General features: G+C 40.6%; 1 protein-coding gene and 1 long non-coding RNA gene across 4 annotated transcripts in view; one reads left to right on the plus strand and one right to left on the minus strand.

Moving 5' to 3' along the window:
- Positions 1-106: 106 nt before the first annotated feature.
- On the plus strand, positions 107-14,733 carry LOC125446810 (uncharacterized). 2 transcript variants are annotated; one of them, XR_007246470.2, is made up of 5 exons: positions 107-243; positions 7,361-7,463; positions 7,696-7,838; positions 8,047-8,159; positions 12,450-14,733. It is a non-coding gene; the product is annotated as an uncharacterized LOC125446810 (long non-coding RNA). The 2 variants fall into 2 exon arrangements; XR_007246471.2 differs by lacking the exon at positions 107-243 and adding an exon at positions 891-987.
- Positions 9,378-26,810, minus strand: part of vps33b (VPS33B late endosome and lysosome associated) — a 38,953-nt gene continuing 21,520 nt past the window's right edge. The window contains exons 12-24 of one of the 2 annotated variants that reach the window (XR_007246469.1): positions 26,067-26,153; positions 24,410-24,500; positions 21,483-21,557; positions 20,734-20,798; positions 19,958-20,012; positions 19,593-19,639; positions 18,205-18,337; positions 16,940-17,013; positions 14,890-14,991; positions 14,253-14,328; positions 12,434-12,550; positions 11,029-11,311; positions 9,378-9,827 (exon numbers count right to left, since the gene is read on the minus strand). Coding sequence is in view for 1 of the 2 variants with exons in the window: in XM_048520656.1 (XP_048376613.1) it covers positions 11,238-11,311; positions 12,434-12,550; positions 14,253-14,328; positions 14,890-14,991; positions 16,940-17,013; positions 18,205-18,337; positions 19,593-19,639; positions 19,958-20,012; positions 20,734-20,798; positions 21,483-21,557; positions 24,410-24,500; positions 26,067-26,153 (996 nt within the window). In the remaining variant the exon portion in view is untranslated. Of the gene's footprint in view, positions 11,312-12,433; positions 12,551-14,252; positions 14,329-14,889; positions 14,992-16,939; positions 17,014-18,204; positions 18,338-19,592; positions 19,640-19,957; positions 20,013-20,733; positions 20,799-21,482; positions 21,558-24,409; positions 24,501-26,066; positions 26,154-26,810 lie in introns of both variants that reach the window. The other variant, XM_048520656.1, reaches the window with a different exon arrangement.

The raw sequence follows: 26,810 nt of genomic DNA on the forward strand, positions 1-26,810 counted from the left end.
CCGCTAAAAGTTTCCATTGGCTACGACGACGTTGCATCACAACGTCAACCGAATCGGCGCATGCGTGTGGGAGGCGGCCAATCAGTCTCTCGAGACTGTGCTGCCATTCAGTCGGATCATCGCTGATCTTACCTGTCTTTAATGACAGAAGTGACATGTTTACATCTAAATAGGAAACATAGAAGTTAGGATTAAGAATAGGCCACTCGACCCATCAGATCCGTTCCACCATTCAACATGAAGGTGACTGATCTTTTATCTCAACACCAAAGCTCCTCTCTCCGTACCGCTTTAGTCTCTACAAAACTAGTTTGTTAAAATATTTCGGAACTACACAGCCTTCAGCCTTCTGTGCCGGAGAATTCGAGAGGTTCGCCACCTGCAGTTAAGAAATTTTCCTCCTCAGTTCAAAATTTATCTCCCCCCACATGACGAGACAATGACTCTTGTTATAGACACCCCAGGCCAGGCGAAATAACCTCTACTCTGTCCAGCCATGGTCAGGATTTTATTCGTTTCAATAAGATCCCCTCTCATTCTTATAAAGTCCAGTGAATACACGGTCAGTCAACCAATCTCTCCTCTCATGTCAAACCTGTAACCGGTTCTTCCTCTCACCCATCCCTTCCTCCCACCCCAAGCCGCACCCCCATCTACCTACTAACCTCATCCCACCTCCTTGACCTGTCCGTCTTCCCTGGACTGACCTATCCCCTCCCTACCTCCCCACCTGTACTCTCTCCACCTATCTTCTTTACTCTCCATCTTCGGTCCGCCTCCCCCTCTCTCCCTATTTATTCCAGAACCCTCACCCCATCCCCCTCTCTGATAAAGGGTCTAGGCCCGAAACGTCAGCTTTTGTGCTCCTGAGATGCTGCTTGGCCTGCTGTGTTCATCCAGCCTCACATTTTATTATCTTGGAATTTCCACGGATCAGTTGAGTGAACCTTTTCTGACTCCCTCCAAGGAAAGCACATGTTTTCTCAGGTAAGGAAACCAAAACTGCACACAATACTCCATGTGTGGTCTCGTCAAGACCAGTACAGCTGCAGCTATGAAGAGTCGGACTGTACGATGAAAGGTACTCTGATTTTGATTAAAAAATAACAGGAGCATCGGAAAATAAGAGGACTAGACCATTCAGTTCCTTCCATTTATGATTGATCTACCTCTGCCATTTTAACACACTGTTGTCCTAATCCTTTATGTCTTTCTTTAAAGCAGAGAAGACTGAGGGGGTTCATGATTGAGGTTTATAAGATTATGAGAAGTTTGTACAGGGTGCATAGACAGCACTGTTCCCCTTGGTTGAGGAGGTCAGTCATGGGAGGTCATAGTTTTAAGTTAGGGGGCAGGAGACTCAGAGAAAAAAAAAATTAACATTCAGCAGGTGATGGGAGTCTGGAGTGCACTGCCTGGTTAGGTAGTTGAGCTTGGAATCCTTAAGACCTTTAAAAAATATTTCAATAAGAACATCAAATATCATAACATTCAAGGATATGGGACAAGTGCAAGAAATTAGGATTAACACATCTCTGGTGGTAGATAATGGGAACTGCAGATGCTGGAGAATCCGAGATAACAAAGTGTGGAGCTGGATGAACACAGCAGGCCAAGCAGCATCTCAGGAGCACAAAAGCGTACATTTCGGGCCTAGACCCTTCATCAGAAAAGGGGAATTGGGAGAGAGGGGGTTCTCTCCGTATTTATTTCAGAATCCTTTCCCCATCCCCCTTTTCTAATGAAGGGTCTAGGCCCAAAACGTCAGCTTTTGTGCTCCCAAGATGCTGCTTGGCCTGCTGTGTTCATCCAGCTCCACACTTTGGTATCTCTGGTGGTAGATATGTTGGTGCAGTCTCAATGGGCCAAAGGGCCTTTTCCACACTGTATTAATCCATAAGTGAATCCTTTGAAGAGTATAAGAGGTGTAGGGCCATTACCGTGTGGGAAATCAAGAGGGAAAAAGGGGGATACGAGGGCCTTGGCAGACGTAGACAATGATAGGGAGAGGTGAAATATTTACGTGCTGACTGGCCTACTTTCTTTCCAAGTTCTCTTTACATAAAAAGTGTGTCATTGACAGAGGCTTGGTGGCAAGTTGGTTGCTTGCCTCTGGCATATGGTGGCAAGGAAAATTTTGAAGTTTTCGAGTATCGCTGAAAAGAGAAACAAGTTGCTAAAGGTAACAAAGTGTGGAGCTGGATGAACACAGCAGGCCAAGCAGCATTTTAGTTTGTCTTGTGTTCATTAAGGATAATGCAAGAATTCCTAATTTCTAAGTATCGCCACGATTTATACTACAGTGGAAAAAGGGTGTAATTAGGTTAGCAAGTCAGGTTACCAATTTGTATTTGTTCTGATGAGTTCTAGCGAAAAGCTTTGGCAGCACAACTCACTTTGCAAAGATATTAAGATCTGTAACATCATGTGCCTGTTTCAGGTCTGTATAAAGTGCATACTAGCAAATTGATACAATCATGAACCTCCTCATATGTGGATATCTCTGAACAGCCTTGATCAGTATTTCATTTGCCGAACAAGCTTCCAAGCTACATTTTTGCTGGCAGTGCTGGAGAGAAGTGGGATATAAGGGGGAAGCTGGTGTTTTCTGGAAAAGTGATCTCTGTGCCTCTTTTTTAAGCTAAGAAAGCATTCAGGCAGCGTTCTAATAATTGTTGGAAGTGCCAGTGTGAAGATTTGGTCAATCTTGGCTGTGGCATCTAATGACCTTAATAATCCTGCTTACTATCTGACTTTTCACTCAATTTTTTTTCCAGAAAACATCATTTGGTACTGTGAAATGAAGAAACTGTTCAAGCCATTTCTTTATTGTCCCAGGAAAGGAGGATTTATGATGTAATTATTTATTGCCTTGGAAAAGAATTTGGCAGGAGACACTTGTTTTGTATTTGGATTTGACACTGCTCATGTAGACTCTGATTTGATTAACATTTTGATTCTGCACATACACAACAGGCGGTAGAACATAAAAGTTGTGAAAAGCCTTTGTTATCTTGGTGACTTGTAGTTGTACATTTAAGCGTTCAGAGTACTACCCAATCTGATTTTCCTAGTATCAGAGATAATGGGAACTGCAGATGCTGGAGAATTCCAAGATAATAAAATGTGAGGCTGGATGAACACAGCAGGCCAAGCAGCATCTCAGGAGCACAAAAGCTGACATTTCGGGCCTAGACCCTTCATCAGAGAGGGGGATGGGGAGAGGGAACTGGAATAAATAGGGAGAGAGGGGGAGGCGGACCGAAGATGGAGAGTACAAGAGAGTTGCAATGGGAGAGAGATTCCCTGAGGTTGGTCCGGAGGGTAACTTCTTCAGGTTAGGCATCCCTGGAAGAGGCTTCGCAGTGAGGTTAAAATAGTATCAGAGATAATGGGAACTGCAGATGCTGGAGAATTCCAAGATAATAAAATGTGAGGCTGGATGAACACAGCAGGCCAAGCAGCATCTCAGGAGCACAAAAGCTGACGTTTCGGGCCTAGACCCTTCATCAGAGAGGGGGATGGGGAGAGGGAACTGGAATAAATAGGGAGAGAGGGGGAGGCGGACCGAAGATGGAGAGTACAAGAGAGTTGCAATGGGATGCCTAACCTGAAGAAGTTACCCTCCTCCCTCCGGACCAACCTCAGGGAATCTCTCTCCCATTGCAACTCTCTTGTACTCTCCATCTTCGGTCCGCCTCCCCCTCTCTCCCTATTTATTCCAGTTCCCTCTCCCCATCCCCCTCTCTGATGAAGGGTCTAGGCCCGAAACGTCAGCTTTTGCGCTCCTGAGATGCTGCTTGGCCTGCTGTGTTCATCCAGCCTCACATTTTATTATCCTGATTTTCCTAGTGTTGGGTTAGCACCTTCAGCATTAAGTACTCGATAGATCAATAGGAAGGGTTTAGAAGGATATGGGCCAAATGCTGGAAAATGGGACTAGATTATTTCAGAATGCCTGGTCAGCATGGACAAGTTAGACCAAAGGGTCTGTTTCCAAACTGTACACCTCCATAACTCAATAAGGCTAAGGAAAATCCAAAGAGATTCTATAAGTACATTAAGAGCAAAAGGGAGACAATTAGGCCCGCTAAAGAGCAACAAGGTTGTCTACATTTGGAACCACAGGAGATGGGAGAGATACTAAATGAATACTTTGCATCAGTTTTCACTGCGGAGAAAGAAATGGAGGCTAGGGAACTCAGAGAAATAAATCTTGATGTCTTGAAAATGGTCCATTCTACAAAAGAAGAATTGCTGGAGGTCTTAAAAATATAAAGGTGGATAAATTTCCAGGACCTGATCAAGTGTATCCCAGGACTCATCGGAATTTAGGGAAGAAATTATAATCTCCAGCCATGGGTGAAGTGCTGGATGACTGGAGGCTGTTGTGTCTTTATTTAAGGAAGGCTATAAGAAGAAAAGTGGGAACTATACACTTGTGAGTCTAACATTGGCGGTGGGTAATTCGTTGGAGAGGTTTCTGAAAGATAGGATTTACATGCATTTGGAGAGGCCAGGACTTATTCGGGATAGTCAGCGTGACTTTGTACTTGGGATGTCTGACTCACAAACTTGATTCCGTTTTTTCAGGACATAATAAAGAAGATCAATGAGGGTGGAGATTGTCGACATGGGCTTTAATAAAGCCTTTTACAAAGTTTCGCATGGTAGACTAATTAGTAAAGCACCATCACATGGGATTCTGGCAGAGCTTGCCAATTGGATACAAAATTGGGTTGAGTGTAGGAGACAGAGGTTGGAAGCGGAAGGTTGTTTTTCAGACTGGAGGCCTGTGACCAGCAATTTTCTGTGGTGATCAGTGCTGGTACTACTTTTGTTTGTCATTTTTGTAAGTAATTTGGATGAGGCATGGTTAGCAAGTTTGTGGATGACACCAAAATTGGTGGTGTAGTAGACAATGAAGTAGGATGTCGAAGATTACGAAGGGATCTTGATCATTTGGGCTTGTGGGCTGAGGAGTGGCAGATGAAGTTTATTTTGGATAAGTGTGAGATGCTACAATTTGGTAAAACAAGGTCAGGATTTATAAAGTTAATGGTAAGGCTCTGGGTAGTGTTGTTGAACAAACAGACCTACAGGTTCAGGCATATAGTTCTTTGAAATTTGCGTCACAGTAGACAGGGTGGTTCTGAACACTTGCCTTCATTTCTCAGACCACCGATTGATTATAAAAGTTGTACAGGACGTTAGTGAGGCCACTTTTTGAGTACTGTGTACAGTTCTGATTGCTTGCTATAGGAAGGATAGTATTCATTTCAAGAGGGTTCAGAAAAGATTACCAGGATGTTTAGATGAATTGAATTATAAGGATAGACTGGATAGGCTGGGACTTTGTTTGACTGAAGCATAGGAGGTTGAGTGGTGACTTTATTGAAGTTTATAAAATCACGAAGGGCATAGATAAGGTGAATAGCAAAGGTCTTTTCCATAGGGTGGGATGATCAAAACCAGGGGGCATAGGTTTGAGACGAAAAGGATTTAAAAGGGATCTAAGGGGCACCTTTTTCACACAGTGTGGTTAGCATGTGGAATGAACTGCCAGAGGAAGTGGTAGAAGCAGGTACAGTTATAACATTTAAAAGACGTTTGGATACATATGAGAAAAAGAATGGTTCAGAAGGATACGGGCCAAATGCAGGCAACTGGGACTAGTTCAGTTTGAGAAATTCGGTCGACATGAACTAGTTGGACTGGAAGGTCTGTTTCTGTGCTGTATGACTCTGTGACTCTAGAAATCTATCAATCTCTCTAACACACTTGACAACTGAACCTCCACAGCCCTTTCAGGTGAAGAATTCCAAAGATTCATCAGCCTCCAAGTGAAGAAATTTCTCTTCACCTAAACCCAAAATAGTCAACCCACTATTCTGACACTTTGTTTTGTTTAAAAGTTGTTTTTAAACAAATATGTGTCAATTCTCATAGAGGATGTAGAAAACTAATGATGAAAATGAAAGTAGAGACAACTTCAAAGCTATTGCAAACTAGCAAAACCACACAGTAGTTTCAATGTAAAATCTGAACCTACAGTGTAAAATCCTCAACTAAAAAACTTCATTACAGCTTTAGCCTTAGCGAAAAAAAAAGCCTTAGAAGCAATAAATCTAATCGTGCTGTAATATTTTCAAAATAATAAATATCATCCCTCCCCATGTTTTCCATCCTTAATTTTTTTTATTAAGAGGATGAAAAGTAGGATGGTAAAAATTATAACTCAATTGTTATAAGCCACCAAACTTGGAATTACAAACCTGATGAGTTGGCCTGATAGTATTACTGCTGGACTATTAATCCAGAGACCCAGATAATGTTCTGGGGATTGGGTTCGAATCCTGCCAATAGCAGATGGTGGAATTTGAATTCAATAAATATCTGGAAGTAACAATCTAATGATGATCGTGAACCCATTGCCCATTGTCAGAAAAACCTAATGCCCTTTAGGGAAGGAATCTGCCATCCTTATCTGGTCTGGTCTACACGTGACTCCAGACCCACGGCAATGTGGTTGACTCTCAACTGCCCTCTGGGCAATCAGGGATGGGCAATAAATGCTGCCTGGCCAGTGACACCCTCATCCTGTGAGTGAATAAAGAAAAAGATCGGCTCTAGTATAGAATGGTAATACTGACAGTTTGGTAAAAGGGGAGTTCAGTGAGAAGGGGAGGGGAAGGTGCTCTTTTGTTTTTTATTCATCTTCAACCTCAAGGAGACCAGGAGGAGAATAGCTGGATGAGAGAGATACGTTCTGAAATTTTTCGTGAATGACAAGCAGGGAAAGCATTCAGTGGGACCAGAAGACTAGGCAACATCAATTGTAGGGAAAATGCTGGATTCCATTAGAAAGATGCAATAGCAGGATCATTTAAAAATATGGGATTATACAAAGTCAACATAAATTTATGAAAAGGAATTTGACAAATCACTGGATTGTTTTGAGGTTTTAAAGTGATGTATTTGGATTTTCAGAAAACTTTATAAAGTTTAGTTGCAAAATCAAAGTTCTTGAGATTGGCGGTAATTTACTGGCATGAATGGAGAATTGGTTAATGGAAGTTGGTTTTTATTGGAGTATAGTGCTTTTGCTCCCGCTATTCACTGTACATATAAAAATGATTTGGATGAGAGAATCACATGTAATATTTCCAAGTTTGATCAGAAAACCAAATTATGTGGGAATGTAAATGGTAAGGATGATACAGAAAGGTTTCAAGATGACTTAGGTAAGTTGAATGAGTGCGAAAATACATGGCAGATGCAGTACAATGTAGATAAATGGAATGTTCTTCAATTCACTGTTTTTAAATAATACTCTGCCATTCTGTTTTCTTTTAATTAGGGACAGATGAGGAGATGTTAATGGACAAAGGGACCTGGGTAACCTTGCACACTGGTCACTGGAAATAAGCACATAGATTCAGCAAACAGAAGGAAGGTGAATGGTATGTTTGCCTTCATTGCATTTTGAGTACAGGTGCAAGGAAGTCTTACTGCAGCTGTATAGGGTCTTGGTAAAACCTCCCTTGGAATATTGTCTGCAGTTTTGGTCTCTTTAGTCAAGAGATAGTCTTGGCACAGAAGGGATGCAGCTAAGATTCACCAGACTGGTTCCTGAGTTGATAAGTTTGTCACAGGAGGAGAAATTGGGTTGACTGGGTTTGTATTCCCCCACAGGTTAAAACAATGAGACGGAATCTCACCAAAACACGTAACATTCTGACAGGATGCATGGATGATGTTTCCCCTTACTGACAGTCTTTCTCAGGATATGCAGCAGGTCATTTTGGACTGAGATGAGGAGAAATTTCTTCAGTCAGGTGATGAACTTGTGGAATTCTGTGTTACAGAATGGTGTGAAGTCAATGAGTATATTTAAGAAAAAAAAACATTTCTAGAGGCTAAAAGGTGTCAAAGGGGATGGGAAAAAGAACACGATTATGATATAGATGTAGAAAATCTGACATGATATTGATTGGTGGAGTGGGCTTAAATGACCTATTCCTGTTCCTATTTTCTATGTTTAAGGAAGGTACTGGAATAAGACAAATTAAGAATGCCAGATGATACAATGTCTTCAGTTCAACACAATGAGATTACAGAGATGAGGAATATGTAGAACAAACTGTTGGAGAAATATGGTAAGGATATTTCAGAAAAACAATGACCACTGTGGTATTAATGAACAAAACAAGGATGGTTGCAAGGGAGAGAATTTGAATACATTATACATGTAATGGGTGTTGTATTACCTACTTACATCTCTATTTCTTAGGTTATGTTGTTTACAGACATGAAATATAATTCTCAGAATCAGAACTTGCAAGTGTGCTTTATAACATACATAACGATGCAAACACAAATCCCTGAACTCAATAGAAAAAATTAAACAAAACCTGACACATTTAATAAAAGGGATGGGAAATGGATAGTGGCCTTGACATTGATGCTCACGTGCCAAAAATGAATTTTTAAATAGAGAGACTTGACAGGAGCATCGCTCATAAACCTGGCTGTTCTTTTTATTCTACCAGTCAAAGGCAACTAGGGATGGGCAATAAGTGCTGGCCAGCCAACGATACCCATGTCCCACAAGTGAATTTTTAAAAATTGCATGTGGGAACTTACGCACAGTCAGCAATTAAAGTTGTTTATAAAAGATGTTTCAAATTGCTATGTTTTTGGCCTAACATCTCAGGGCGGGATCATGTTATTTCCAGACTAGAGAAACCAACCAGAAAGATTGTGTTTTTGTTCAACTTTTTTTTCCTGAAACCAGTATCTGATTGTAATTTTTTGATGTCTTTATGTCCTCTAAAGTATGGCAGATGCATCATAAAACATTTTGATTTTTGTAAAGAATTGATTCTTTGTGTTTGAGTGATTTGAGGGTCAGTGGTTGAATAGCCTCTCAAGAGCCATGGTTTCGACCAATATATGAAGACTGAGGTCTTTGCTGAGAGCAAAGGAGGGCAGCCAGCATTCATAGAAATGTACACAAGGAGAAAGTTAGACAGGGCACAGGTAAGCGCCATCAGCTCAGTGCTGACATTTATGCCTCAGAGTTAGATGATTGAAAGTTTCACTCTAGAGAGCTAAGCACAGAAACCAGGCTTCAACATAGCACTGAGCAAGTGCTTCATGTGTTCAATATGTCGTCCTTTGGATGGTTCATTAGGCCATGACACCTGCTAGGAGGAAGTAAAATCAGACAAGACCCACAACATTTGAACAGCCTTTTTCTACTCCATGGCTTTGGAACATACAAAAATGCTTGTAAATATATGTAAAAATAAATTCCAGATATTAGCCACAATTGTAGAAGTGCATTTTATAAAACAGATTTATTATACATTACGTAGACAAACACAGTTCAATGCACAACACAGCTTCACAATTCTAAGGCTAACGGTACAGGTGAGATTTCACATCCTCAATAACCAAAGCTTTCATATATTACTAGTAACAAATGTTAGCATTACTTAAAGATCTTACCATGAACTGCAACAGTCCAAATCAAAAAGGCTTTCTGACATTAACTACTAAAGTAGCAACATTATACCACGTTACAATTAAATTGCATAAAACTTGTAAATGGAGGAACATAAAAATATACACTGTACAAGGAAGGGGCAGGAAAATTAAACTAAAGGGAAATGCTTCAATTGAAGAGTACCAGTGAGATGGAACAAGTAACCTCTCCCTTTGTGGTTTTCTGCAACACAATCAGCCAGCTTCCATGTTCAGATTGAGTAATCTGATTACAGTCAGAACATTACCTGAGGGGATTCTCATTGATGTCAAACACCCTAGGACACAGGAAAGGAAAAGAAAAAGTCAGACTGTCTGCTGCTGATACGTGTCTCATTAATCCTACTGTAAAATATGTCAGTGCAGACAGGCGTTTATTAGGTTTTGCTGTAATTCTTTTCATTTACACCCCTCAAATGCTCATACTTGATGTTACGTGTAAGAGACCCCCACATCAACAGATCAAGGAACAAGTCAGAACACAGGAATTAGTGCTTTTGAATCAGTAGAGAATAAAGTTCAGGATCTAAAATATACTTCAGTTGCATTCCCTCAAATACCAAACACAAATCACTGGTATTTACAGGGCAGAATACTTCCAGCCCGACAGATCAGGAATCTTTGGCATATAATAAAACTACATTAAAACTAACTCTCCACAATTCACAAAACCACAGCTTTCCTTCTGTGCAGAAACAATAACATTTCTTCACAATTATGACATTTCAAACCTCATATCCAATTTCAAAAGAAAAGGCTGAATGTTTCATTTGAGATCCTTTGTCACACATTCAGTGCAAAATATTAGCCTACTTTTTTGTTCTTCAGATGCATCGGTTGGACATTTCCACTTTTATTAATCTAGCTTCTGTTTCTCTTGAGACCCTCACTCTTCTATTTTAATATTTAACAATTCCTTCAGAATAATTCTGGTTCTCCGAGTACATTCTACTCAAACTGGTGGTGTCTGAATGAAAGTCCAATGAACATCCTCTTACACTTTTGGCCATCTGAGGAACTAGACATGGGGACAAGTGAATCTAATGTTGAATTCCCAATATCAGGCCAGATGATTTTGTCATGATCTCATTACTTTTTGTGGGAGCTTGCTACACAACAAACTAATTGCCACATCTGCCTAAGCAGCAAGTGATAATGTTTGAAAGTAGGTAATCACCTGAAAAAAATAGTGCTTCAGGTACACGAAAAGTGCTGCATAAAACTAAGTTCTTCCTCTCTAATCTACAAACTCAAAAAACTTTCTTCTGAAAACGGGTTCAATACAACGTGAATTCAGCTCTTGCTGAGGCAAATGTGTTGTATATTCTTTACATTTGCCTCTTAAGCTAGAATTCATTCTGTCCCTCCCCAAATGAAAGTTATCCCCACAATCAAGTTCCTCTGCCTAAGCAGTCATGAGATGGATTTTGATAGACGCAGTTCCTTTTTTGCGTACAGCCATTTTTATAGGCTCAGTACCTCAAAAAACCTTGGCCACATGCAAAGGTTTAAATCTCAGAATGTGCCCATATTTTCATTAGATGTTGGTGACTCCTTGCTTATCACCATTAGACTCCAGATAGTTAATTTACAGCAAGGTCGACGCAAGTTCTTCTTTTGGCTTTTCTGCTCGATTTAATTTTGCTCCATCTCTCTGTGGCTCTGATATTGATGATACTGCTTCATTTTTACGATTCTAACAGCGATTCCAGCATCCGAAAACTGTTTGTGATCGCTGTGGTAACAAAAACAAACTTGTATCCTGTGGGGGGAAAAGAGAGAATGAATGGTTTGGTCGGAGTCAAATATTATCTACCTCTTTACAAGTGACTTAGAAAATGCCATTTTGCTCTCCTGCTCCTTTCTTGAAGCTCTGAGTCAGGTCTGACTGAAGTCTAAACTTCAAAAGTGCAAACTGCCTGTAGCAGCCTGACACGTGTGATGTATGAGTCTAAGTATTAACAGGCTAACTTTTGACGTCTGGGCAAGTGAGGCGCAAGCTAGCCCCTCCCTCACACACCTCATACACTCAGACAAAGCACATATCACACCCAATACACACAGCACATCTTCTGGTGTGAGGCACCAGACAGTATTTCATGAGTTGGAGCATGGCATATTTTACTTCAGAAGAGGAACAGTGATCATTGGGTTCACTGTGTCTGTTCTAGATCTTAGATCTTAAATCCCACTCCCCACTCTCCCCAAATTACTGCATCTTTTCTTCCCATCAACTTTCCCATTTATCTAACATTTATCTTATTCACTTTTCAGTATTACTGAACCTGCTTCCTCACCTCCACCGTTCAGAACTCAACATATAAATAAAATTCCCTTATGTTGTCTTTAGCTCTTTTGGCAATTATCTTTAATCTGTGCCCTGCTGGTAACTGAGCCTCTACCACTGGAAATGGCCAATTACATCCTTCTTCCTGCTGAAATGAATTCATTCTACGCAAGCTAGAGACTCAATCCAGAAGTTTCTGGTTCTTATAGTGCAGCACATTAACAGGACAGCTCAGTTATTGGTCTTGCTGACAATCCTGGCGCTAAGTATATTCCTTTCAGGTTGACAAGGCTCTCATTTCTCCATTATGGAAGTACGCTATTTTAAATACATTTTGAAAATAAAAGCAGAAAATACTCAGCTGGTGGAGGCAACAGTGAAGAGAGAGAAAAGAGTTAACATTTCTCTCAAAGACCTTCATCAGAAATCTCCTCTCTATTATCAGCATTTTCTGTTTGTTTTTAATCTGAGCGCCAGAGCCTGCAGCATTCTGTTTTTGCGTTAAAAGTTAAAAACAAGCTTCATGAGAACAATCATATGATAATGTCACTGGAAGAAATGCAGGAATGATTCATGCTATCAGATAATTAGTGTTACCTTTCTCTTTGCCCAGGAACCTTAGCGCTGCAATTTCTGAAAACGTGCAGCCTCCAAGAAACACCACAAGAATAATACGTTGCGCACTGCAAGAATACCCTGCATCCAAGGACCTTTCTAGAAGAAAACACAAGGACAGCACTTTAAGTACATTATCAACAGAGCAACAATTTGGGATTCGATCACAATACATGTTACGAAGTATATTTCTCCTCCAATCCCTTACAGCTCCCAACGTAAAATATAAAGTCGCTATGTTCCCAAAGGACGATAGAGCAGCTCTCTCATTAGAGATGATTGGTTTATGGTTAACCTGAGGGTCACAAGACTTAAGGCAAGAAGTGAGATTGAGAAGGTGGGACCTTCATGGTAATCTCAGCTGGTATGGGAATTGACACTGCCTCTGATACCTGACAGTTCCATTGAGTAAGTTACACTAGTTTTTTTTTGGGGGGGCAAGAGATCGGGGAGTGGAGTGGAGATAGTGGTATTGAGGAATCGCTGATTAACTACACTTTCAGCCATGTATTGCAGACACTAATCTCTCACTGCAAGAAAAAGAGATTTTCTAAAATTGATTTTGCTTCTTTTGCAACTTACTTAAAATCTCTTCTGTCTCATCCTTGATCTGTTCACATGCAGGAACAGTTTCTCCTTAATTACACTGTCCTGGCCTCTGCGTTTGAATACCCCTATCAGATCTCATCTCAGCCTGTTCTTCTCTAAGGAAAACAGTCCTAACTTCTCCGATCTATCTTCACAACTGAAATTTAAGCTGCTATTAGTAATGCCTACAGTGGTGTTTGCTTTATTTCCACCTGACCAGCCACCTTTAATGGCTTATGCATATACACCCAGGCACAAATGCTCCTACTTCCCCTTTAGAGTTGTGCCCTTTAGTTTATGTTGACTGCCTATGTTCAGCTTATTAAAATGAATCACCTGTCATTTCTCTGTACTGAATTTCATCTGCTGGCTCTTTGCCCATTCCACTGTCAATGGACTAATAATAGAATCCCAGATTAATGCTCTGGTAATTTGGGTTTCATTCCCACCACAGCAGCTGGTGGACATGACTTCAATTAATTTTTTAAAATCTTGATTATAAAACAAAGCTCAGTAGGCATGACCATATCAACTATCACAACTGTTATAAAACTCCATCTGCTTTAACTAACTTCCTATTGGGGAAGGAAGTCTGCCATTTTTTCCCCTCTAAATGGCTCCAGGTCCAAAACAAAGTGGTTCACTCTTAGGAAGTCACTTAGTTCAACAGCAATGAGCAGTGTGAAGCAAACATCAACATCCCACGAAAGAACAAAAAGATGACTAATTATTTCTGCACAACCTTTGATGGGGAAATTGTAAAGGTTATTCTTCTGTTGAGGAAATGCAATTCTGTACTCAAGACATCCAGTCAAATGGCTGTTCCCATACACAAAGCATCAGCAAGTTGTTACAAGGCTGTCTACGTCCATAAGACACCAATACTCAAGTACCCCTTTAAACCACACATCCTGATAAGGAAATATATCATTGTTCCTTCACTGTCGCTACCGCCATTAAGGCATGTGGGTCTTCCTACACCACATGCAGTGCACCAGTTCAAATAGGCAGCTCACCACCAACTTCTCCAGTGTGGTTTGGGATGGGTGATAAATGTTGATCCAAACCAACAATTCCTACATCCCATGAATGGATAGAAAAAGAAAAGAAAAGAGACCACATGGTGGGGGAAGACAGACAATGCAACTGCTTGTGGCACTCTGGAGAGAGCATTAGCATGCCTTCAAATCTCAAATCTGAACCACAGTCTTACCTATAGTAATAAACTCATTGTTGTTTAGTAACCGTGACACCTCCTCCATTCCTGCCCAGCTGCCACGCTCTAGTACCTGATGGAATACAAAGAGTTGTCACACAGAACACGGGATAGAGAAAGAAAAACAGCATGACATGCATTTATATAGCACCTGCATCACAGCAAAATACTCCAAGGATTATCATAAAAGCAAGAGCAAAATGTTAGTCAGATGTTAAGAAAAGTAAAGGAAGTGACTAAACATCAGAGGTAAAGGTGGGAGAGATGTAGCATGTTGAAGAGTCCTCTGATCAAAGGCACACTGGAGTTGAAAGTATTTGATGCAGAAGCTGAGGATGGTATTGCTGTGATCTGTTGCAAAGTAGTTTAGCAATAGGATGATCATCAGCACGTACAAAAAGTACAGACACAACTATAAGTTCATTGATTATAACAAGAAAAGTTGTAAACAAAGTTCAGGAAATATATGTACACACTACTAAACCAACTTATTTAACAACATCCAAATAAATGGTTTAAATACACAGCTTCATACAAATTTAAATAGAATATTATTTTTCATTGTAGCCTCCCTTAAGTACAAGACAAGGTGGGTTTATTCTCCCTGTCATGTGTTATACTGCATAGAACTCACCTGTTCTATAATCTTACAGCTTAATGGAATGTATGCACCACTGAATACATAGGCCATGTCCCGCGGCACCTTCAAATCATACTCTTCTTCAGTGCGGGGGATCTGGAAAGGGACAGAAAATGCTAAGGCATGGGGACACAAGAGGAAAAGTGAAATGGACCTCAGTAGACCGCACATCTCTATCATGGTCCATTAGTTTATTATTACCACAATTATTCTGCTCTTCCTTGAGCCTTTTCCCTGATTGAGTATATTGAGTATATTCTCCGTAACTACAAAGTCAAAGAAAGAAAATTTCTTTTTGCTAGCCTCCGTTTCACTGAGGAGGCTTCATAAATCCACATCCACCAATTTGCATTGAAACTGTTCACATTTTGACAGCTGTGGAAATGTCCTCCACAGCATCTGAGACAATCCACAACATTCCAAACTAACCTACAGGATTTAAATTAAACACTTCACAATTTTCTTTAAAAAGTCAATTCCCCCAATTACCAACATTAATGGATCTATTAAAAATCTCCCAGAATCTGGAAGCCCACCTTCACCAAAATCTAATAAATTCTTTCTTCAGCCACACCTTGTATCTGTACCAAGTTTCATTAAACATATAATTTTTTAAGTTTTTGAGATCTGTTTACAAACAGACTAACAGGGCTAAACCATTATTTCAACTGACCTCCAGCAGAACAGTGAAACAGCCCACTTAGCCCATGCATTCTATGCCATAGTTTGTGAAAGATTGTGTCATATTAGTAATATCACTGGACTGGTAATCTAGAGCCCCTAGCTACTGCTGATGAAATTCAAATTAAAATTAATAAATCTAGAACATAAAGATAGTCTTAACAGCAATGACTGTGACACCTACGATTGATCATCATTATTAAGAAGCATAGTTCACTGTCCTTTCGGAAGCTTTCTCTGCCTCCAGATCCAAGCTAAGATAACTGACTATTAACTGTCCTCTACAATGTCCTACTAATGTCATTTTAAGGATAATCAGGGATGAGCAACAGATGCTGTCATTGCCTACAACACCCACAGCCCATGAAAAGATAGAGACAAAAGTCAATAAAGAGGAGTACACAGTTAATTTCCCACAATGTGGAAGTCCGGCCATAAATGATTAAATAATTTATGGAAATAAAACAAATAAACATAAACACAATAATTGCTGCACTGCATGATCTGAACTAGATTTAAAATATCAAATTGGAAAATAGTCATTGCACTCATTAAATAAGCTCCCTACAACACAACCACTATCAAATCTGCTCAATCCGTTTAATGAGTTAAAGGAGTAAGAAATCATGCTGAATGCTGTCAGGCTATTTCACTATGGGAAGCATCACAACTAAGCCAAATCCTATCCTCACGTGTATTGAATTGTTGAATAGTGATCAGTGACCTTCTCAGCCTTCAGTGAAATCAACTAAAACTGAACCAGATACAATCCTACTGAGAATATTGGTCAGTTCCTGAGTGAACAGAATGAAAGACTTGTGTTTATTTAGTATCTTAAACAATCAGTGAACCTCTGAAAATACTTAACTGGCAATAAGGCACTCTAAAGTGTAGTCACTATAGTAATTTAGGAAACTTAACCAATTTGCACACAGGAAATTCATAAATCAGCTACGTAATTATGGCCAGACATTTTTGGAATATTAATTGATGGATAAATATTCATTAAAAAATGCAGGGAAATGACCCCGCCCCTGTTCTTTGAAACAGTGCACAGGATCTTTTACGTTGACCTGACAGGCAGGTGGGGCTTTGGTTTAATGCCCCACACAAAGCACAACACCTCCAACAGGAAACAGCCCCTCAGCCCTAAACTGAGTGTCAGCTTTAACTTTTGGACTCAAGACCCAGAGTTGGACTCAAACCAGAAACTGTGTCTCACAGAGGTAAGAATGTTACCTGCTGTCAGAACTGATAACAATTCCACACTGGAGTGTTTACCAAAGGAAATTTCAATGGAGAATTTTAAAAAAACATTATTGTGTTGTTGCCCCTTTATTGTACAGTACCTTCTTGTGCTTACCAGATTCAGTCGTTTGCTCAAAGCCCTGAAATGGCTTTTCCTGGCCAGAGATGAAAAGGCATCGGTCAATTTCCCTGAAAATAAATTATTCATGTTTAATTTCCAGTCATTATGTAAAATTATCACAGAAACAAATCAGCAATATACATGCAATGGAAATGGGATCAAATGGAGCAGAGCATTGGAATTGCAATGTTTGGTGATACAAGTGACACTTTTAGGTGATCGTTTTTAATCTAACACAGATTTGAAGGACTGAATACTGTAGATTTCTACGACGCAATGACGACAGCAATCTTGAGCTTGAGCCATTGACAGCTTTGTAGCCATGGACAAGATTGAATTTCACATCCAAGGAGACAGACAGCTATAGAATACGTGTAACATGAGAGACGGCAGGTTATTTCATCATGAGAATCAACCCACAAGCTCAACCCTAACTTCACCCAATTGCCCCAACAATACATTAGAAGAAAGTAAATAGTTGCATTTTATGGCTCAGGAGATTACATGATATTTTTCCAGTCACTGAAACATATTCAAAGTTCAGTTGTTGTTGAAATGTAGGCAACTGGAAGCCAGAATAGGCCTCAACAGCAACATGACTAAGCTTGAATTGTCTCTTTTACTGATGCTGACTTGAGGGATAAATATTGACCCCGATTCTGGGAACAATTTTTCAGCTCTTCTTTGAGATAACATCACGGATCTTTTACATCCATCCAAGGTGGCAGACAGAGCCTTAGTTTAATCCTTAATCCAAAAACACCTCCAATGATACAGCACTCCTTCAGTATTGCACTGCAGTGTACGTGTATGCTTAACCCTCTGGAGTGGCGCTTGAAAATGGAACCTCCTGACTCAGAGGTGCGCGTGCTATCCAGAACTTTCACACCGAGAAGCAGGAATCCATTGTGTCATAATACATTTACCTCCACTCAGCTGAAGTCAGACAGTGGAACACTATCCCAAGGGTATGATATGCATTGGTCAATTCTGCATTAGGTTGTGTTTGCTCAAAAACTGAATAATCAGAAAACATTTTTAAAATGATGGGGAAAGAAACCAGATCACTTTGATGTGACAGAAGTCTAATTTTTGAGAATTTAGTCCATTTTTAAACGTCCCATTGTTGACACCAAGCATTGCTTGGCTAGAATAGTACATTGCATGCGAGTAAACCTCGTATAGTCTTCTAGAGTTCAGAATATAATCAAATAAACCTATGTCTAGTATATCATCTTATGTTTCCAGTGTCCCCTTACCAACTGCTTTGTCTGTCACAAGCTTCCCCATGGTGCTCTCTACTGCAGTCAGTGTCTCTCCAGGCTGTTGTTCTGTTAGCAGTCCAATTTGTTTCAGGTTGGCAAACGTAAGGATGTGGTCATAACCATAACTCTGGAGCAAAATAAATGCGACAGGTTTACAGATCAGACTGGTAGAGTTTTAAAGGGAAGTAGTCTGTTAATTGTGGTTGGACATACTGCACACAACAATAATAAAACAGGCAGTCAGGGTACAAACTCCGCAAAGACTTTAATCAGAAATTGTCCCTTGTACAATCAGACATCATTCAGTCTGGTTTCAGGAATCACTGCATTACACCAGGATTCAAATTTCCCATAATCATGAAGGTTTTGATGAATTTGTGTAATTAAAAGACCATGTCCTAGTTTTTAAAATCAAGAATCGCAAAACTAACAGCTTCATTATATTCAATGAAGACAAGATGGTCTGAGCTGACATACATTTACACTATGTCAGGGTGATCAATAATACATTGTGACGGAGGTCGGCTGTGGAGTAACATTCACTGCTCGCTTCAATCACATTAAGCCTGGGTTGGGTATCAGATCACATTGTCTATCCAACTATAACATTGACAATGCACCAGTCAATCAGAGCCTCTAGGTGTGGATATCACATTCACCCTCGGTTTAATGTGTCAGTTAGCTATGAGTAAATGAATGAGCAACTCTGCATAGTGAGAAGTCAATCCATGGGACTGACAGAGTACAGCAGTTCTACATAATGTACATTAGACAATTGAGATTTAAGTACTATGTCAACATGATGCCCTGAAGCAGATCCTATTGCAATATTAATGGCTCCTGAATTTTAAAGGAAGGTTTCCTACATTATTGCTACAGCAGGACAAATGCAGAGGTAGAGACCACTGTCTGTTTGGATATGACTGACAATATACGGACAGGCTGAGCAACATTTGATCCTGACTTCTTCCACTCCCTTCCTCATCGCTTCGCACCCTCCAGTTGTCAACCACTGTGACCGCTCTATCTTTAGCTTTCCTCCAATCCCCTAATCCATGGCTGTTTCTCCTCTGCTTGTGGAAGTCCCTTCCTAATCTCCAAGGAAGGACAACTGGCAAAATACAAAGTTGCGAATCTAAGCAGTGTCCTGGGAAATATTCTTCCCTCAGTCCATAGCATCAAAAAATACCTCAGTGCGAAGCGCTCACAGCTGTGGACCAAAGATCAGCAATTCCTGGGATTTGAACAAATAATCCAAGCTGACGCTTGAGCGGCAAGACAACAGGATGAAGGCCCACCATTGCTGTCTCAATGTTGCCCACAGCCCAAGGAAAAAATATAATCGCGACTCATGATCACTGTTATATCAGTTCTTTGCCTACCTGCAGATACTGAGTTTTCAATGAACGGTAATCCTTAGAAATCAATCCTGACGGGAAAAACAGGAAATAAAAACGCAAAGGATGATTAGAAGAAAATTAGCAAATACTGAAAATCTGAAATAAAGATTGAAAATATAAATGGCCCTGAAAGCCTGTCAGAATCTTATAAGAGAACAGTTAGGGGAATGCTTCAGGGAAGGATCTTCCATTAGAAAAAAAATCTAATTATGTAGAGCAGTGAAGCTTATGTGGCAATTTTTAAAAAAAGTTCAAAATAATTTGCTTAGACTCTAACGCGTCGTTGAGGCTCAGACTGACATGGTTGCTACTCAAGGAATCGTTTAGGCTTCAAACACCAGACTTACCATTTTCTGTCAGTGAAAGGAGACACATTAGTCGAAGACTCTCAAGTGGTGAAATCTGAAAGATCAAAATGATTCAGGCATGAACGGGATCTGCATGGTAACAGTTGCCTGTCAAATTTGGAAACATAAAACACCCAGCTTAGAAGTTTGTTAATCTTCAGCAAAGCACTTTTCTTGCCTCTCAACTAAGCATGTATCGACCAAATTGCAGTCTAGTAGCTTGTCCATGTGTGTATGTCTTAATAGCAAGGGGTGAGGAGTATTCAGCCGACTGTGGGGCAAACCACAACCAGATTCACTTTTCTCCAATGGCAATGCAACTCTCACCACCCATCCCAGTAACTCCCAGCCGAATGGGAATTGAACTTAGGACCATGCCGGCCTGTTCGGTTCACTTAAACAATGCTTTTACTAATATATTCTTAGGCAAGTTTTGATCTTATCCAAGAGATTGATAACACACTTTTACGACACTTTCCAAGAGTACACGCTGTGGAAATAACAATTACAGACAGTCCACAAAACAAGGTATCATAGCTACTTGGCTGTGAGGAATGGCCATTACTGAAACATGTTCCACAGAGCCTCCGCAAATGAAGTCACCTGCCCTTTACTGGCGTATTTTTCAACGATTACTTAATATTACTCATTCCAACTATTACAATACACTTTTATGCAAACATAATTTCTTGCACATGGTGAACGCAAGTACCTCAATCTCAATAGCTCCAGTGAGTGACTGAAAATCTCTTATACTAATGTACACAACCACATACCTGCCGGTTAATGTGCTCCTCCACACAACTGGTGCTCTCTCGGATCTCAAATCCCTCCAATAGTGCTGTAGGGGAAAAGTCAGTCCATGAACAAAACATAACAAAAAGCACATGGAAGAATTTCAGCAAACTAGGAAGCAAACAAAAAGGTAAGTTAAACCTCTGTACATCTCGACAACAGAATATTTGCAAGAGGCACAGACATATGATAAAAAGTCTTCACTGGCATCTGTTTGGCTTCCTGGTATTACCTCCTGAAATAAGACATTCCTGGTATCGGAAGTTGTCCCTCCCATGATTAACTGATCAATTTGCCATTGGAATTTTAAAAAGCTGTCAACTTCTGAAATAAAGAAATTCCCAGAATTGTCCCAATAGGTGAAATGTGGTTTGCCCCTTTGCACTGACAATATTATTTCAACACAGTGATCTCTCTCTCAGATTTTCTGTGATTTTGAGCGGAAATTAAAATTCATTACACTGCCTTCTGAAATACATTCTTTGTCTGGAAACTTCAAACTGCAGAATTCCTCACCCTTCTCTATCTCATCTTTGACTTACAATTTTAAATGTTTTAAAATGCTCGTTCGCTAATCACTGCTCCTTTAATTAGTTCATTTCTTTTCTATTTTTTGGCCAACATCTTAATACTTTGTGGACCCCACCATTTGATTTTGATTCCTTCATTTCCAACTAAGTAGCTGTCCTGTGGTGACTGATTTACTGCGGGGACTGTCTGTAATCCATACCATGTTCAGACTTCAGCAGCTCCTGAAAGTCTTGTTTAGTTTTCTTCTTCATAATTGACTCACATGCCCCAATATCTGAAAGAAAAATAAATCAATAAAGTATTAGTCACTGACATACAACAGAATCCCCTGGAGTTTGTCTGGAACAGAAGAACAGCATACGAGCTGCAGGAACAATATTTAAGCAAGCAGATTGTTAATCCATGGAACTGTCTCCCTAGAGACACATCGTAAGGAATTTGCATTGATTTATTAAAATTAGATTAATTTCTTGCACAAAATAATATCGAGATCCATTACATCAGCAATTTGAGTTATGATGTGTGGCAGGGCAACATGCTCAGGATGAGCAGGTGGCTTTGAACTTATTCTTCCCAAATTTCTCCAACACTGGGCACTTTCCTCATCTCATTTCTGGATCTAATGTAGGCTCACTGATAGACACTGATCACTGCAATTAGTCAATAACTCCCATTAACATTGTCTGCTGTGATCATCGGATAGTGAAAGCCTAGCAATTCCATTATTATAAAAGTAGTCATTCCATCAACTGTTTTACAGGTCCCATTGTTTAGGGGGAAGAAAGAAAATCAGAATGTTATAAACAGCTCAAAAAGGCCTAATTCATCTGACATAAGTCATTATTTACAATAGCTTGCCACATGTAGCCCCTACCGTTAAGCCTGTGCTAATTTGTTCTTTGTCGCTGCTAAAGCGATAGGGCCGACAGCAGCTATTCGCCTCAGGGACATCATAGTTCTGCTGGTCCAGCTCTCCTAGGCTTCTTTCTAATTGACTAGGAGGGTGGGTAGGTGGGGGCTGTCAGTGGGGAAGGTCTGGCCTAATCCTTTAATTACAGCATCCCACCCTAACTGAGATCATCAATCCAGCACAGACTCAGGGATGACTGTATTTTGCCCTGGGGTCTCCTTATCACTCACTATCAGGCAGCTTTAATTAAGCATAGGAATGCCAAGACAAAAAAAATGATGCGGCTCATGTAGTTAACCTCGCTCCTTCCTAGTAGTAACAAAAATAAATAGTTAATGACTGATCACAGCAATCAATCTTGATTGATTTGTCTACAGAGTAGGTGAGGAAACCATACTTTCAATATTACTTGCTACTTACAAACATACAATGTTTAATCATGACTTAAACTTTTAACATTTCTAGATTTTGTATTGGAAATCTTGAGCAGAATCCCAGGAACTAATGGCAGCAAGGACATTACTATACTATCTGATCAGTGCCCGACAGGAAAGGCCCTCAAAATGCATTCAACAAGTGGTAAAGGAAAGAATCTGTATTTATATTAGGCTGGACCTTCCTAGCAGTAGAAACCAAGGTCAGGCTGCCGCTCCACTATTCCTGCACGTTAAGGGCAAGCTCCACATTTCTGAAAGGAGTTTCCAACCAGGGCTCCTTCAGAATCATGAAATGTATTTAAAATTGAGCAGATCCTTCAGACACCAAGATGATTTGGGGAAGGAAACCACAGCTCTTTGTCACAGCAGTCCTTACTGTAATCTATTATTTAAACAAACAACATCACAGCCAATTTGATAGATCCTGCGAAAGGATAAGTACATGAATTAGTTGTAAGGTTACGAGTGCCAAGTTGGAAAATAAAAAGAGATGTTAGTGATAAACATGTTGGGTAGGCCATGGATATCAGGCCCAGTGTGTGTAGGGTGGTTGTTTGATCTGGGCAAATTTGCTTGGGGGGGGGGGGGGGGGGGAGAGGAGAAAAGAGTGTTTTGAGGGAATGGTGAGAAGCGGGAGAGAGGGCAAGAAGTGGGGGGGCGCCCCACTAGAAATGGGGGTGTGGCAAGAGGAAGGGGGTCTGAAGTGGGGGGGGTGGGAAGAGGGGAGAAACAGGGAATGTGAGGGGGCGGTGGGGAATAGGATGGGAGGGGAAAGAGGCCAAAGGGACATTGGAATGAGTGAGGAAAGAGGGGGGACATGAAAGAGAAGAGGTGGGGTGGGGACAGAGAGACACCCTGAGATGGAAAGATCGGGAGGAGACAGGGAAGAGGAAGGGTGAGAGTGGAGGGAGGGAGGCAGGGGCGAGACAGGGAAGAGAAAGAGTGGGTGGAGACAGGATGGGATAGAGGGAAGGATGGAGAAATGGCAGGGGCAGAGGGAGAGAGGGGGTGAAGGGGGAGGTCGGGAATAGTGGGGAAAGAGACAGAAAGAAAGAGTGATAGAGTGTCTCTGCATGTGTGTCTGTTTGCGTCTCCATGCTTGGCGGGGGGGGGGGGGGGGGGGGGGGGGTCAGGGGTATGCAGTGGTCATGTACTTGGGGTGGATAGAGTGTCTTTTGACTCTACACATGAAGAGTTAGGCTACGTTTTTGTTTTAACACTCTGAATTTGCTGATTTTAACTGTACTCTTACATGGTTCTAGATATGGAACATGCCCATCGGAATCAATTTTCCAGGCAACTCCCTCAGAGGCTGCTACATCAGGAATTCTGCAGCTCCAATCTATGCTGCTGAAATGATTATCCAGCCTTTGGAAAGCGTGGACCAGTGTTTTATCATGTCTCTCAGCATCCCCAAATGCTTTAAATGCAAGTCACTTTGAAACTTGGCGACTATTACCATGTGGGAATCAGGGCAGCCATTTTGGGCACACCAAGGTCACATAAATAGAAATGTTTAAGAAGCTGCTGAAACTCCCTTTGGTCCAAATAGGGTCCAAAGAGAGTCCAAATAGAGCAGCTGGGGCTTCGTAAACAGAGTTTAATGCCTCTTCTCTGATGATGCAGCATTTCCTCAAAAAATTAATGGAGCTTCAATCCTAATTTAGTACTCCAGTAGCCCACAATGTTCTGACTCAGATGTGTTAATGCCACCAACAGTTGATCACCTGCAGCAATGCGCTTTGCATGTAATTCTAGGCAAGTCTCTCAGGTACTTACGAAGACTTAGTAGTCGATGCTCCTGCTTTAAGCTCTTTAATTCCTGAGATACAAAATCCTTCATCTGTTTAATGTCCATCCCTTGGCGTTTCTGCATGCAATTGTGAAATGAGTCACTCACAGACAGATCTGTAATACTTACAATGAAATTAGCCACTTATTCTTGCCAATTTTTTCTGCTCCGCCCCTGAAAATGTGTAATCTTGCTGCGGTAACTCACACCAAGATCCATTCACTGATCAACTCCCGTGCTCATTCATCGACAGTGGATGCAGAGTTTCCTGCTTCTTTCAACTGTTTCTCACCTTTAAGATGCTCCTTGAAACTTGCCACTGTGCACCCTATTCCTACTCTAATATCTCAGTGTCAAATTATATTTTATAACACTGATATATCTGGGGCAGGGGGAAATAAATATGTTGAGGCATTAGATAAATGAAAGTTGTTGTGGGGTGCAGTTTTGTAGTAGCAACCCATGGGTACCTCTCTATTGTTAACAGGATGTCGGCATTACCAGTGTGGGAAGCTTTTATTGCCATTTGTAATTGCGTTTAAGATGGTGGTGGGGAGCTGCCTTCCTGATCTGCAGACAAATCGACCCTTCTTAAGAGTGAACCTGAACACCATGTGTCAGTGAGTTTGGAACTTTGAGTGGTATTATTGCTGAGCTCAACTTTGTCCTCAAAAAACAGACTCTTAGCAAGTGCATGAATCACAGAAAGTTAGTTTGCAAGTAAGGCAAGTAATCAGGAAAGCTAACAGAATGCTGTGTTTTATTGCGGAGGAATTGATTTCAAGAAGAGAGATTATACAGGACACTAGTGAGACCACATCCGAGTACACTGGTCAATGTACTTATGGAAGGACATTAATGTGTTGAAAGTGGTTCAGAGAGGTTTTATAGGACTAATACCTGGAATGAGCAGATTGCCTTATCAGGAAAGGATATGCAGGCTGGGCCTGTATCACCTGGAGTTTTTAAAGAGTCAGCGATGACTGGGCTGATACATGTAAGATCCTGAGGGGACTTGACCGGGTGGATGTCAGAAGGATATTGCCTCTTGTGCAAGAATCTAGAACTGAGAAGTCATAGCTTAAAAATAAGGGCTCGCTCATTTAAGACAGATGAGGAAACATTTGCTTTATCTTTCAGAAGGTTGAGTGTCTTGGAATTCCTTTCCTGTGAAGGCAACATGCAGAATCTTTACATATTTTTAAAAGCAGAGGTAGATAGATTCTTGATGACCAAGGGGATGAAAGGTGATTAGGGATATGCAGGAATGTAGGGTTGAGGTTAAAACTAGATCAGCCACAATCTTATTGAATGGTAAAGCAGACTTGAAGGGATGAATAGCCTACCCTTGTTCCTTGAATGTGTGTTCATAAGAATCACCAGACAGTAAGTCTGCATCACTGACGGGATAGTGCTACTTGAGCCAATCAGCTTGGCATCTAGATCATTTGATCTGATGAAAGGCAACGCACCCATGTAAACACAATGTACTCTTCATGGAGGTGTTAACTCACGTGTTTAGTTAAAATAATTTAGCAGGGACACTACTAATTGTAATCTCTACAAAATTACTCAAAAGGTGAGAGGTGCATTGCACAGAATAGTATTACTTTCAGTTAAGAGCTATCTTTCATTGATACTCACATCATATTGTGTCTGAAGCCTTCTTGCTTTTTGACTTAAGAAACTGAATACATTGGAGAAATGCTCATTTCGAATCTCTTTGAAAACCTGTAAAAGTAGCAACATATAAACAAAGGACAAACAATTTACCTCCAAGAGTTAAAACACACGAATAGGGACAGACAACTCAGCTCACTTGGCTACTGAACCCCAATCTTAGGGTAACCGAGGGGTAATAGAGTTAATGAGTAATTTGTCAGAGGTTACTGAAGCTGGAAATATAAATGAGTACACGAGTTAATTTAGTGAGTGCCTGAAGAGAGAGAAGTAATAAAAAATAATGGAAAGATGACATCAAAAAGGAATGGATTTTAGCATCAAAAAGTATAAACAATCCATAGACCTGTACAATTAAAGATTCAATTCAATCACTCTTTGGATATTTCAACTTATCTAGGGATTGCTACTTTGAGTGTCACTGCATTGCTTGTGTCAATACAAACCTGCAAAAACAACTAACAGCAAAACATCATCACACCCAAAGGACTGGCCCATCTAAACCTATTCCTCACAATCCCTCAGCCTCAGGCAATCTTCTGGAAGAGATAAATGCACAGATATTTGCTCTCTGAGAAGAGTGTGACTGGGCAAGAGCATCACCCGAATACCCCATCTCCCATTTACACACAGTGATCGCAGCCACAGAGAATGTGTTTAGCTCAACTGACAAAAAACAGTTGGCAACTTGTTCCAACAGTCGACAGC

This window comes from Stegostoma tigrinum, chromosome 36 (assembly GCF_030684315.1).
Source record: "Stegostoma tigrinum isolate sSteTig4 chromosome 36, sSteTig4.hap1, whole genome shotgun sequence".
NCBI lineage: Eukaryota > Metazoa > Chordata > Chondrichthyes > Orectolobiformes > Stegostomatidae > Stegostoma > Stegostoma tigrinum.